Source organism: Tenrec ecaudatus, chromosome 10 (genome assembly GCF_050624435.1).
Source record: "Tenrec ecaudatus isolate mTenEca1 chromosome 10, mTenEca1.hap1, whole genome shotgun sequence".
NCBI lineage: Eukaryota > Metazoa > Chordata > Mammalia > Afrosoricida > Tenrecidae > Tenrec > Tenrec ecaudatus.
Genome location: NC_134539.1, coordinates 113,743,565 through 113,755,932, shown reverse-complemented (window position 1 = coordinate 113,755,932; position 12,368 = coordinate 113,743,565). Strand labels below are relative to the sequence as shown.

Here is a 12,368-nt window from a genome sequence, read left to right as displayed (position 1 = left end):
ACCCTATCTGACTTGACCGGAAAACACTCCTAAAGTTCAACAAGCAGACATTGAACTATTTACAGGTTTTTCTTTTTTGTCATTGGTTTTATTTGTTGGTGTTTTGTTTTCTTTTGTTGCTTTGTTCTGTCTTGTTTTTTGTGCATATTATTATCTCTGAAGGTCTATCTAGATAAGGTAGGCAGGATAAGCAATCTGGAAGAGAAAACAATGGGACGGGACTGACGGTTCAGGGGAACATGAGAGAGGGGGAGACAGGAGAAAGGAAGTACGTGTTAACAACCCCAGGGACAAGGGAACAACAAGTGATCCAAAATTGATGGTGAGGAGGGAGTAAGAGGCCTGGCAGGGCTTGATCAAGGGTAATGTAACTGAGAGAGGAATTCTGGAAACCAAATGAAGGCTGAACATGATAGTGGGACAAGAGGAAAGTAAAAGGAAATCGAGGAGGAACTAGGAGGCAGAGGGCATTTAAAGAGGTCTAAATGCAGGCATGTACATATGTAAATATATTTATATATGATGATGGGGAAATAGATCTATGTGCATATATTTATAGGTTTAGTATTAAGGTGGCAGATAGACATTAGGCCTCTACTCAAGTACTCCCTCAATGCAAGAACACTTTTGTTCTATTAAACTGGCATTCCATGATGCTCACCTTCCCAACATGATAGCTAAAGACAAAGCAGGTGCATAAACAAATGTGGTAAAGAAAGCTGGTGATGCCCGGCTATGAAATGATATAGCATCTGGGATCTTAAAGGCTAGAAGATAAACAAGCGGCCATCTAACTGAGAAGCAACAAAGCCCACATGGAAGAAGCACATCAGCTTGTGTGATCATGAAGTGTCCATGAGATCAGGTAACAGGTAAAAACATCATATCAATATGAATGAAGGGGTGTGCAGAGTGGAGACCCAAAGTCCATCTGTAGGCAACTGGACATCCCTTTACAGAAGGGTCGCAGGGAGGGGACGAGCCAGTCAGGGTCCAGTGTAGCAGCGATGAAGAATATAACATTCCTCTAGTTCTTTAATGCCTCCCCCGCCCCCCAACTATCATGATCCCAGTTCTACCTTACAAATGTGGCTAGATCAGAGGATATACACTAATACAGATAGAAACCAGAAACACAATGAATCCAGGGCAGATAAACCCCTTAGGTCCAATAATGAGAGTAGAGATACCAGGAGGGGAAGGAGAAGGTGGAGGAGAAAGGGGGAACCGATTACAATGATCGACATATAATCCCCTCCCTGGGGGACGGACAATGGAAAAGTGAGTGAAGGGAGACATCGAACATGAAACAATAATAATAATTTATAAATTATCAAGGGTTCGTGAGTGGGGGAGGGAGGAGAGGAAGGGGAAAAAATGAAGAGCTGATACCAAGGGGCTCAAGCAGAAAGCAAATGTTTTGAGAAAGATGATGGCAACCAAAGCACAAATGTGCTTGACCCAATGGATGAATGGATTGTATGAGTTGTATGAGCCCCCAATAAAATGATTCTTAAAAATAAAAAGTAATTCTTCTTCTTTCTTTTTCTCTGTCTCTCTCTCTTTTAACATGATTCCTAAACCACCGCAGCAGAGTCCGTTTCACCTCCGAGGGTTTCTCATATGGGGTTTCTGAGACTGTCCATCTTTGCAGGAGCACATGGGCTCATCTTTCTCTCCCAGCAACCTTTCAGTCGGCCGTCCAGCGCGTACCCAACAGCACCATAAAACTTCACACGTGACTCTCATTATGTTTCCATTGAACAGAGCTGTCTGAACCATGCACATTAAATGGTTGCCAGACCAACGATGAATACTTTTGATGAAATTTTTAGCACTTATCACCAAAATATGTATTTTTATTTTCTAAATCCCATACATGTGCACTACTCTGTTTATGTGCAGTATAAAACCCAGACACATTAAAAGGTGACAAAAAAAAGACATACTCCTTTCTCTCTGGAGCCTAATGAATGGTTCCACACCACCTGGAGGGCGTGCATGTCATTTTGGTAACTCATGCCCCAGGCTTAGAGGCCCTGGAGGGCAGAAACTTTAAAAAATAAATCACTGTACCCTCTCATACCACTGAGCCGAGCATCATGCCTAGATAGACCTGCTGCCAGGGCCATGCAGTCTGTTCTAACTCATAGCAATCTAACAGGACAGATAGAAGGCAGGCTTTCTGACACTAACCCTTGATGGGAGCAGACAGTGCGTCTTTCTCCTGAGGTGTGGCTGGTGGATTTGAGCGCCCAACCTCTCTGTTAGCAGTCTAATGCTTAACCCGCTGTACCACCAGGCCCCCTTTGCCTAGATAGTTTGTTGCTGTTTGGTGCCATCGAGCAGGTTCTGAATCATACATACAACAGAACAAAACACAGTCCAGTCTCTGCCACCCTCGTAAGTGTTCTGATTGAGCCCATTCCTGCAGCCATGTTACCAATCCATGTCACTGAGGGCTTTCCTCCTGTCCACTGGCTTTCTTATCCCCGGCACGATGCCCTTTCGCAAGGCTGGTCATTTCTGCTAACATCCCCACAGGACGTAAGGTGAAATCTCACAACCCTCTCCTCTAAGGAGCTTTCTGGCTGTCCTTCTTCAAGACAGACTTGTTCACTTTGCTGGCAATCCATGGTGTATGCAAGATCTTCAATATTTATTCCCATGACTCAAATGCGTTCATTCTTATCGGGTCTTGCTGATTCACGATCTAGTTTGGCACACCTTTGAGGAGGTTGTCAATGCTATGCTGGGGTCGGGGGCACTTCAGTCTTCAAAGTGACCTCTTTGCTCTTTGCCACAGAGGGCTTTGCAGCTGAGACACGGTGCTACTTAATAAATGATTGTGGAAGGAATATATAACTCTCTTAAAAAAACGTTTTATTGGGGGCTCCTACTCCATCCATCCATCCATCCCTTGTGTTTAGCACATTTGTACATATGTTGTCATCATCATTTTCAAAACATTTTCTTTCTACTTGAGCCCTTGATATCAGCTCCTGTTTTCCCCCTCCATACCCTCCCTCCCTCATGAAACCTTGATAATTTATAATCTACTCCACCCCCCATGTCTCACACCAACTGCTGTCTCCCTTTACCAACCTTTCTGTTGTCCATCCCCCTAGGAAGGGGTTATATGTAGACCATTGTGATAGGAATATATAACTCTTAATGCGCCATGGCTCTCTGGTATTTGATATCAATTTATCTCACGTATATCGAGGACTAGCTGGCTAGAATGCTAACTCATGGTGACCCTCTGCAGGTTGCTCCTCAGCCTCACATCTGCCAGCACGTTGGAGTCTATTACTGTAGTTATTGTGCCAATCCATCTCACTGAGCCTCTCTGCTGCCCTGGTTGGCCTCTGTTTCACCAAACATGACGGATTCCTCAAGCAAGCAAGTTGGACGCGGTTCTGTTCTGACTCAGAACATTGTCATCAGTTAAATTTCAAAAGGCTATGAGCAGGCCTTTAGTCCCAGTCTTTCTTTCTTGGTCGGAAAGTTCTCATTTGACATCCCAAGGACATACCTTCCAACTTTGCGTTGTCGTTGTTAGATGCCATTGGTCAGCTATGACTCACAGGAACCCTATGAGTAACTGAGCGAAGCAGCCTGGTCCTGCGCCATCCTCACACCCGTTCTTATGTTGCAGCCACTGTGTCAGTTCATCCTGTCGAGGCCTTCCACCTTTTTGCTGCCCCAGAAGCACAGGGCCACAACTCACCACAGTAAGACAACCTGACAGGCAGCGTGGGCTAGGTCTTATACTAAGTGTTGGGGTGGGGGTGGGGGAGTCTGAAAAAACTCAGCTCCTTTCTATGAAGTCATTGGCCTCAAACTTTATCTTGTGTGTGACAATCACCCGGAGAGCTTGTGAAGCACAGGCTTGGGGACTTCACTCAGTGTGTAAGAGCCTCTAGTTCACATGTCTGGGGAAGAAACTGAGGATGGGCATGTGTAACAAGCTCCTCACTCACTGCCATCCAGTCTCCCAACTCCTAGTGACCCTCTGTGACAGGGTAGAACTGGCCCTGTGGTTTTCAGAGACTGTAACTCTCCACGGGAACAGGAAGCCCAGCCTTTTTCTTGAGGAGCGGCTGGTGTTGACGCTACCAGAGCTTGATGTACACCCCCCTGGAGCCGTCGACAGGCATCTCCTATATTAAAGGAAGGTGGGGGCAGGGAAAGAGAAAGAACCCAGATTGAACTAGTCCTCTTTGTGAAAGTAAAAAACCCCAACCCAACCCTCTGTCCTCTAGTGGAGTCTGATCCCATAAAATGGGAGTAGGGATGCTCCTGAGGGTTTTCCAGGCTGTGACTCTTTACAATGCAGAGTCTCTTTTCCTCCTCCAGAGCAGCTGGTGGGTTTCAACTGCCAACCTTATGGTTAGCAGTGCAATGCTTAACCCACTCTGCCACCACGGTCCTCCTGTTTTGTCAGGCACTCCTGTCACCTCATGGAATCCTCACATCAACTTGGTGAAGGAGACATCGTTTGCATTTTCAGTCGCAGACACTGATACTCTGAAAACCAAAAAAACTAAACGCAAAGGGATTGAATTGATTCTGACTCTGAGGGGACCTCAGTAGGGTTTCGCAGGTTTTGTAAATCTTTGTGGGATCAGCCATGGAGCCCTGGTGGCAGAGTGGTTATGAGTCGGGCTGCAATCAGCAGGGTTGGCAGTTTGTACCACGGGCACCAGGGCAACAATGGGCTTTTTACTCCTGTAAACAGTTACCGTCTCGGAAACTCTTAGGAGCAATTCTACCCTGTCCTGTAGGGTCGAATGTCGGCATCAACTCCATGGCAATCAGGTTGGGTTTTGAGCGGGAGCAGACACCTTCAGGTCTCTCCTTCGATACTCAGGTTAAATTGCTTAGCTAGTACTAAATGGCAGAACTGGGATTGCTCCTGCTCTTAATAACTCAATACAAATATTTCACCCTTTCAGGCACCGTGGAATGGTGTGTTAGGTGTTGTGAGTAAATGGCAAACGTTTTTTTGTTTTGTTTTTGGTTTTAGGAACTAGGGATACAAAGCTCCATAGATGAAGGCTATTCTGAGTATACTCAATGCCATCTAGTCCATTCTGACTCAACTCAAGGTAACTGGATTTGGATCATTCTACTGCATAACAGAGTCTCAGGAAGCTACAGGAAACGTTCCACCGTGTCCTGTAGAGTCACTGTGAGTTGGCATCGACTCAATGGCAGTAGGTGAGTGTTCCCACGGTGCGGCATCATCTACCTCGGAAAAACTGAGGGAAGTGTACAAAACCGTGCTCTCCTAGGGTTGTTTCTCAGTGGTTGTTTTTTCAGAAGCAGAGAACCAGGCTTTTCTTCCAAGACGTCTGGGTGGACTCAGACTTCCTCCTGTGTTAGCTGTTGGCACCACCCAAGGTCACTGGAGAGACTTGATGGTGAATTGCAAGGGTTGGAAGGGGAGGAGCGAAGAGGCAAAAGAAGAAGGAGATGGCCTCCGGCTTTCTGGGTGCACAGTTTTTCTACACATAAAGTTCTGTAAGGTTATTTCACATATTAAAGGGTAAATTAAAATGTGTGAGATTGTAAGAGAGATGTTCTAATGAACAGGATTATTTACTTGACTTAGAAAATCACGGAGGGAATTATTTTCTTTGTGGTTAAGTTTATTGCCATCAGTCTTATCGAATCTGTATCATCAGCCTGCCTTCTCACCTACTGAGTGAGGTTCTGAATGCTGGAGTAATGTCACTTTATTTCAAGATCAGGATGAGCCATTGGAGAACCAGACATTATGTATTATGAACTGTCAGTTTACTGAGTTTCTTTTGAAACAGTAATGTGGAACTTGAGTTACTGAAGCTCGTCATCTTTTTTCTTCCCTTATTTTTCCATGCCTTACGCCATTAAAATGGGCAGAATAGAAAATACTCCTATCAATGAACCAGCAAATAATTCGGACTCCGCCTTCTTCTTATATGCCCCGCCCCGTTAATGTTTAGACCACACCCCTCACCTGGCCCCGCCCCTTGAGGAGGACGTAGCCGATCTGACAGCGAATTCTCCAAATCCTGCCCTATAAGAGATCTGAAGGGCGGAACCGAGATGGATCTTTTCTTCCATTTGTCAAGTTAAAGGTCTATCTGGCCCCAGCCCCATCCTACTCGATCTTCAACCCAAGGATTGGTTGTGGTGTTCTTTGTCTTCGGCTTATGATTGGTGCTCTCGTTCCGCCCCTCTCTTCCAGCTTTTGCAGGCGGGATTAGCACGCAGCTTCCTGCTCCTGCCAAAAAAATAAAAGAAGAAAAAGAAAAGAGGAGAGCGGCGAAAGAAAATGTCACGGAGATCATTGGCTTCCCATTCGCCTTCAGCCTTGTCGGTCAGGCCAAGCCCTGCCTTTTGATTGGTCTTCCGGGCTGCCCATCCCGGCTCGAGGGCGGGATTTCCCCAGGAGACCCACACCTTGTTGCCACTGGCCGGACAGTGCGCCTGTCTCAAGCTCCCGGCCCAGGATTGGAGGCGGTCGCGGACAGGTGGGCGTGGATTGGCCAAGGCAGCCGGTCAGCGTGAGGCGGGGGCGGGGCCTCGGCGGCTGGTTGCGCGTGTCCGCCGCTGGCTCCGCTCTATCCGGCTTTGCTAGGGGAGGTGAGTCCGGCCGCAGCGGCACCGGCGGCTGAGGAGGCGGCGGCTGAAGAGAAAGCGGCCGCGGGGACTGAAGCCGGGTGGGGGGGAGGGGGGGAGACGGAGCAGCCTTGAGCCCTGCGGGGGCCATCGCGCGGGGGGACCCACCCGCTCTCCCCCCCAACCCTCCTCAGCTGGAGCAGCCGCCGGCGGGGGCAGGAGTCAGCCCGCTTCGGACGGTACCCCGCCCGCCTCCCGGGGCTTCTATTCTTTGGCCCCGGGACCCTCACCTCATCCCGGGGCGGTTCCCTCTGGGCGCCCGAGTGCTGTCCACCTCTCCTCCTTCATTCCTCCCTGCACCTCCGTACCTTCACTTTGCCCCGGTCCGCTCTCCCCTCTCCGTGGCCAGCCCTGTCGCCTCCTCTCCTCACGCTGTCCCTCCTGCCTCCTTCCCTGGCTCGTTCTGCTCAGGAAAGTTTAGTCGCCCCCCCCCCCCCCCCAACCAGGTCAACCTGACTAGCAGTAAGCCAGGAGCAGGGGGAGATGTAGGAAGGCCTGAGAGTTCGAGGGGGGGGGAAAGCGCTTTTCCCTGGAAATTTCCCCCCATCGTTTTAACTTGTAGTGGTTGGAGGTTTTTAAAAATTTTTTTTAATATATATCTATTTTGAAATCGGGTTTTTGAGGAGGTGGTAGTGTTCAGAAAAGGATGTGGGAATGGAAGGGGTAGATGAGTCAACCCTGTTACAAGATTCCAAGGGTGGTGAGTTACCTGATCCTTTTCGTGTGTGGAGTTCAGGGGGTCGGGAGGTTTGGCCTTTATTCCCACATTCAAAGTTGGAACCCCCCCCAAATTAAGAATGGAGTTTTAGTACCCACTTGTGGCTGGAATCCTGGGGGGAAGGGGTCCTTTTTTTTCCTTTTTTCTTTTCATTTTCATTTCCTTTCTTTTTAAATTTTGGCAACCCACACCCCTCCACACACACACACTCACCCCGACACTAAACACCAAGATCCTCTAACTTGCTTGGATTGACTGATGAAGACATAAGGCCAATTTCCGCTCTTATGTTTTTTGAGGTGGAGTGAGTGGTTTTCTTCATTTTTAAATGGCCAAATGACAGCTTGACCCAGTTTGCTTTCCAATCAAAGGGCATTTTTATTTTGAATGTCTCTTTGTGGCGCAAGAGCCAACGCAAAAATGATGGCGGCTTACAATGGCGGTACATCTGCAGCAGCAGCAGGTCACCACCACCACCATCACCACCACCTTCCACACCTCCCTCCTCCTCACCTTCATCACCACCACCACCCTCAGCACCATCTTCATCCGGGGTCGGCTGCTGCTGTACACCCAGTACAGCAGCATACCTCTTCGGCAGCTGCGGCAGCCGCAGCAGCGGCCGCAGCCGCAGCCATGTTAAACCCCGGGCAACAACAACCATATTTCCCATCACCGGCACCGGGTCAGGCTCCTGGACCAGCTGCAGCAGCCCCAGCTCAGGTACAGGCTGCCACAGCTGCCACAGTTAAGGCTCACCATCATCAGCACTCGCATCACCCACAGCAGCAGCTGGATATTGAGCCGGATAGACCTATTGGATATGGAGCTTTTGGTGTTGTCTGGTGAGTATCAAATGAACAAACCCAGCTTCTCGTGGTTTCTTTGCATGGTGGTGACTGGGCGAGTCAGCCCTGACGGCCCTTCCAGTTGTCATCATGTTGACCAAAGTGGAGCAAGCTTTGCAAGCCACTGTCACAAGCTGCTTAGCTGTGTGGTCAAGAGGCCTACCCTGTGGGCTAGCTAGACTTACACCTTTTTGAGTCATGGGGAATTTTAGTGGAGCACACACTGATGCTTGAGCGACGCCTAGAAGTTTGTTGAGCAAGGTTCTGAATATTGGATCAGCAGATGAATGTATGAGATACGTATTCCTAGTAAGCTCAGCCATCTTCTCCCATGTTTGACTCCCGTGCCCAGTGTCACAACTGGCCCCAGGTTCTTTCCAACAGTGTTGTCATTGGGAGGTGTGCATACTTTGCATAATGACTTTCCTTATCCTCTCTGCCTTTTGACTTTGAATCTGACCTCGAACCTTCAGTCTTGAAGGTGGGGCTTAAAGTCGAATTAGTTAGGATCATGGTTTGTGTGATGTCTTTCAAACCATAAGCCACAGTTGGGAAGCATGTAGTTTTACCCTTTTGATAAGAGTGCATTAAATATAGCATCACACATGAGGACCACAAATGAGGTCAGTAGACTGTAGCTATGCAGTGGCCCACATTCTGCGAAATGTGTAAGTGCTGTCAAGTTGCTGTTAGGTCGTTGCAGTTGTTAGTCAGTTGCCCTTGTGTTAGTAAGTATACTTTTTACTCTACTTTCCTGAGTGCTGGGATACTTTTTACAAGTCTTAAGGGCATTTTAAGTTCAACTTTGGTTTTTGCCTTTCCTAGGGAGATGAAGTGCATGATAATGAAGTGCATCAATCAATTAAAACCTTATTCCTATCAAAATAATGAGAGAGACTGGGCCCCCTCCCCCTTTTCCCCAAGAGTGGGTATTCCACTGTGGATAAATGAATTGCTGTTTTGAGTTCACTTAAACAGAATCTTGTTAATATCTAGACAACCCCCCATCACAACAGGAAAATGAACTCTAGCCCTGTAAATGTCTCCTGTCATCATTGTTTTGAGGCTGTAATTGGTTTGACCGTCCTTTTTGCTTTACATCAGGCCTTTCTATAATTCAAAATTGAAAATCTGAGTGATCTGGCCCTTTTTTTAACCAGCAGAACCCAGTGTTTTCCTAGCTGCCTCTCCAAGGAGGTTCCTGCTGCATTGCTCCTTTCTCCAAGGTGTGTGTGATTCCTGGTGGAAAAGGGAGTGGAGCCGACGACAATAGTGTCTCTTCAGTCGCTTTGCTCAGGGACTTGCCTTTCCTTTCCTGTCTTGCTCTCTTCCACATTTCTATCCCCAGGGATTTCACTGTGAACTTCCATTCCTTGCTTAACCCTTGAGGATTTCAAAGCTTCGGTAGGGGGGCTGGAAAACAAAAAGGAAAACAGGAAAAGATTGTTCCTTACTTTCAACTTTGTCACTGATTTACTGACTGAGAGTCTGTGAATTTTCTTAGATCTGTATACCCTCTTTCATTTGCATACAATGCTGAGAACTGGTCACCGAAAGGGAAAGGGGGTTTGACTGAATTCTAAAGGCGTTATTTACTTACACCTTCCATCAAAGGGTGATGGGACTTGGAGAAGTTTTTAACTGTGCAAGTTTAAGGGAAAAGGCTTTCTAAGGTGAGGTTACTTGGTAGGTGCTTTTGAATTCCTGACCTATGAAAACCCTATTGCGTTTGATGATATGAATCTGTTTTAGATTACTTTCATTGTGTGACCCTCCGAACGAACATGAATGGAATTTATACCTAGCAGTTTGAAATGCACCATTTAGTGTATCTTGCTTCATCTAGTACCTTTGTAAGCTCCTTGAGGGTAAGAACTGGTTTAGGTCCTGCTTTTTCCGCCCCAGCACATAGCACTAGGCATTGCTGTTTGATGAGTTGATCTCCTAGCCAAGCCCTTTGTTCTTCAACCAAGTTCTTCTAGTTCGCTGCTATAAATGTTTTTATGGAGAAAAAGGGAAGAGCGTTCCAGGTGTGTGTTTTAGTATGCAAATGTGTTCCTATTTTTATATTTACATATTGATGACTTACTGTCTGAATTGCTTATTATCTTTGGCGTGTAACTGCTTTATGACCTAAGTAAGCTTGCTGAAACTAAGGAACCTGCACACCAATCAGAGCGTGAGTTGCTAAAGATGCATAGTTAGATTTTGTCTTTCTGTAACCAACTGAACCGGAATTTACCCCCTTCACTTTAAAAAGCACTTAGTGAGTCTGAAACAACTAGTTTCTAATACTTTTAAAATAGAATATAATATTTTCCCAATGTTGCCATCATTTGCTTCAAACCACTGTACCGTAAAATGACTTGGGTATTGAACGATTCACTTAGACTCAAACTCATAGCCAGTCAGTTAATGCTTTACCGTAGGACCAGAGTGTGCAAAGATTCTTCTGGCACAGCCCATGAACAGGAACTGTCTGTCCCCAATTCTTTTTCTGGACACACATTCAGTGGTACTAATTGATGGCTAAAAAAGGGGCATGTAATTTAAGGGATATTATTCTCCATGTAGACAAGGAGAGGTATTTATAGAAGTGATGTGGCATTTTACCGTTCAGATGTGTCCCTGAATAATTTAGTTGACCGGACTTGATTTATCTGTCTGCTGAATTTAACTAGTGGAATAACTTATCAATATTGGACAGTTGTGTAAAAGTAGTGAATTACCTATTAGCTTGCTGGTAAAGATGGTGCAGTGACAGTTAAATTAAGGTTTCATTAACAATTGTCTTCTGTGCTTTATCTCAAAAGTAAAGGTTCCAGTGTACGTGGTAATATGATCATGGGCCAGCCAGAGGTATACTACTGCCAGTGGTAGACGGTTGTACGTTGGTTACAAAAACCATCGAATATGGTTGGGCCTTCCTTATCAGATGCCCAGGCTTCCAAACTCTCGTATAGACACACACAACACGTGAACAGAAAGAACCCATAAGCAGAACTGTCTGTAGCTTAGCTTTGTGAGGGTAATATAAATCTGCCTTTTGTCTGGAGTCCCTATTTGCCAGAGGAAAAGTTGCTTAAAGAGTTGATATATTTGGGGTTCTTGAAGTATCTGCTTTTGAGAGTTGGAGGAAGTTGAACACATGAGAAGTCTGATCTGTCCTCTAGGGTTTCCATGAGTCAGGGTGGACTTGACAGCAGTGAGAGAAGCTGAAGGCAGTTTGACTCTGGCAACCTAAAAAAAATCATGGATTGACTTAATGTGGTCCCTTTTACCACCTTGATGAAAGTGGGTCCGAGAAGAGCTTCTACTCTACTGTTATGCCCTTCTGCTTTAAACTATTCTCTATATTATGCCCCAGTGTGTCGGTTTTTGTCTGATTAATAAAAAGATTTAAGATCCTGAGATTCAATTTTGTTCTCATACCTTCACCTGGGACATTTGATTGTTGTGTAGGTGAAAGTTTACGTAGCAGTTTACTTTTTCCGTAGCTCACACACAGTTCCTTTGGCCATGAGCTCAGCAATCTGAATAGTCTGCACTCTTCAGATTCTACCCTGAGGTCCCCAGGGCAAGTGCTACCCTTCCCTTCATTGTTCCAAGGAGTACATGCCTCCCAGGTGTTATTGCCATTGTCCACCTTTTGTACGGATTATTTGGCTGATAGGTGATTCAAGGGGAGTGGATTTTCCCCAAAATTAAAAGGGTGTTTTTAGGTTCGCCTGTCTTTAGCAAGCCAATACTGGCCTTTTTTGTGTATCTGAATTTGTTCTATATTTTTCTCCTACTCTAACCTTGACCTATCCTTGTCCCCATCCACTTCTATGCCCACCTCCGCCACCACCACCCCCTCACCAGCTTTTGGTAGTGGTAGCTGGACACCAGGTAGTAGATCTGGTCTCAGGCTAGTGGAGGCTGTGTCTCATTGGGCCATTAGCCAGCCCTTTTGACTAATTGCTTCCTTGAGTCTTTGGTTTTCTCTACTTTATATGGCTCCAAATGTGAAGAAACCAATAATTGTGTGTTAGATGACCTCTTGAAAACATTTAAGACTCCTGAAACTACTCAACTGCCCAGGATGTAGAACTTTATGAACTATGTTGTGCCAATTAACCTAGATGTCCCAT

The 12,368-nt window shown here is 46.3% G+C and overlaps 1 protein-coding gene across 2 annotated transcripts in view; it reads left to right on the top strand.

Annotated features, from left to right (window-relative positions):
- Positions 1 to 6,595: 6,595 nt before the first annotated feature.
- Positions 6,596 to 12,368, top strand: part of NLK (nemo like kinase) — a 164,499-nt gene continuing 158,726 nt past the window's right edge. The window contains exon 1 of one of the 2 annotated variants that reach the window (XM_075561353.1): positions 6,596 to 8,232. In XM_075561353.1, coding sequence (XP_075417468.1) covers positions 7,775 to 8,232 — 458 coding nt within the window. In that variant the 5' untranslated portion in view covers positions 6,596 to 7,774. The remainder of the gene's footprint in view (positions 8,233 to 12,368) is intronic. The other variant, XM_075561352.1, reaches the window with a different exon arrangement.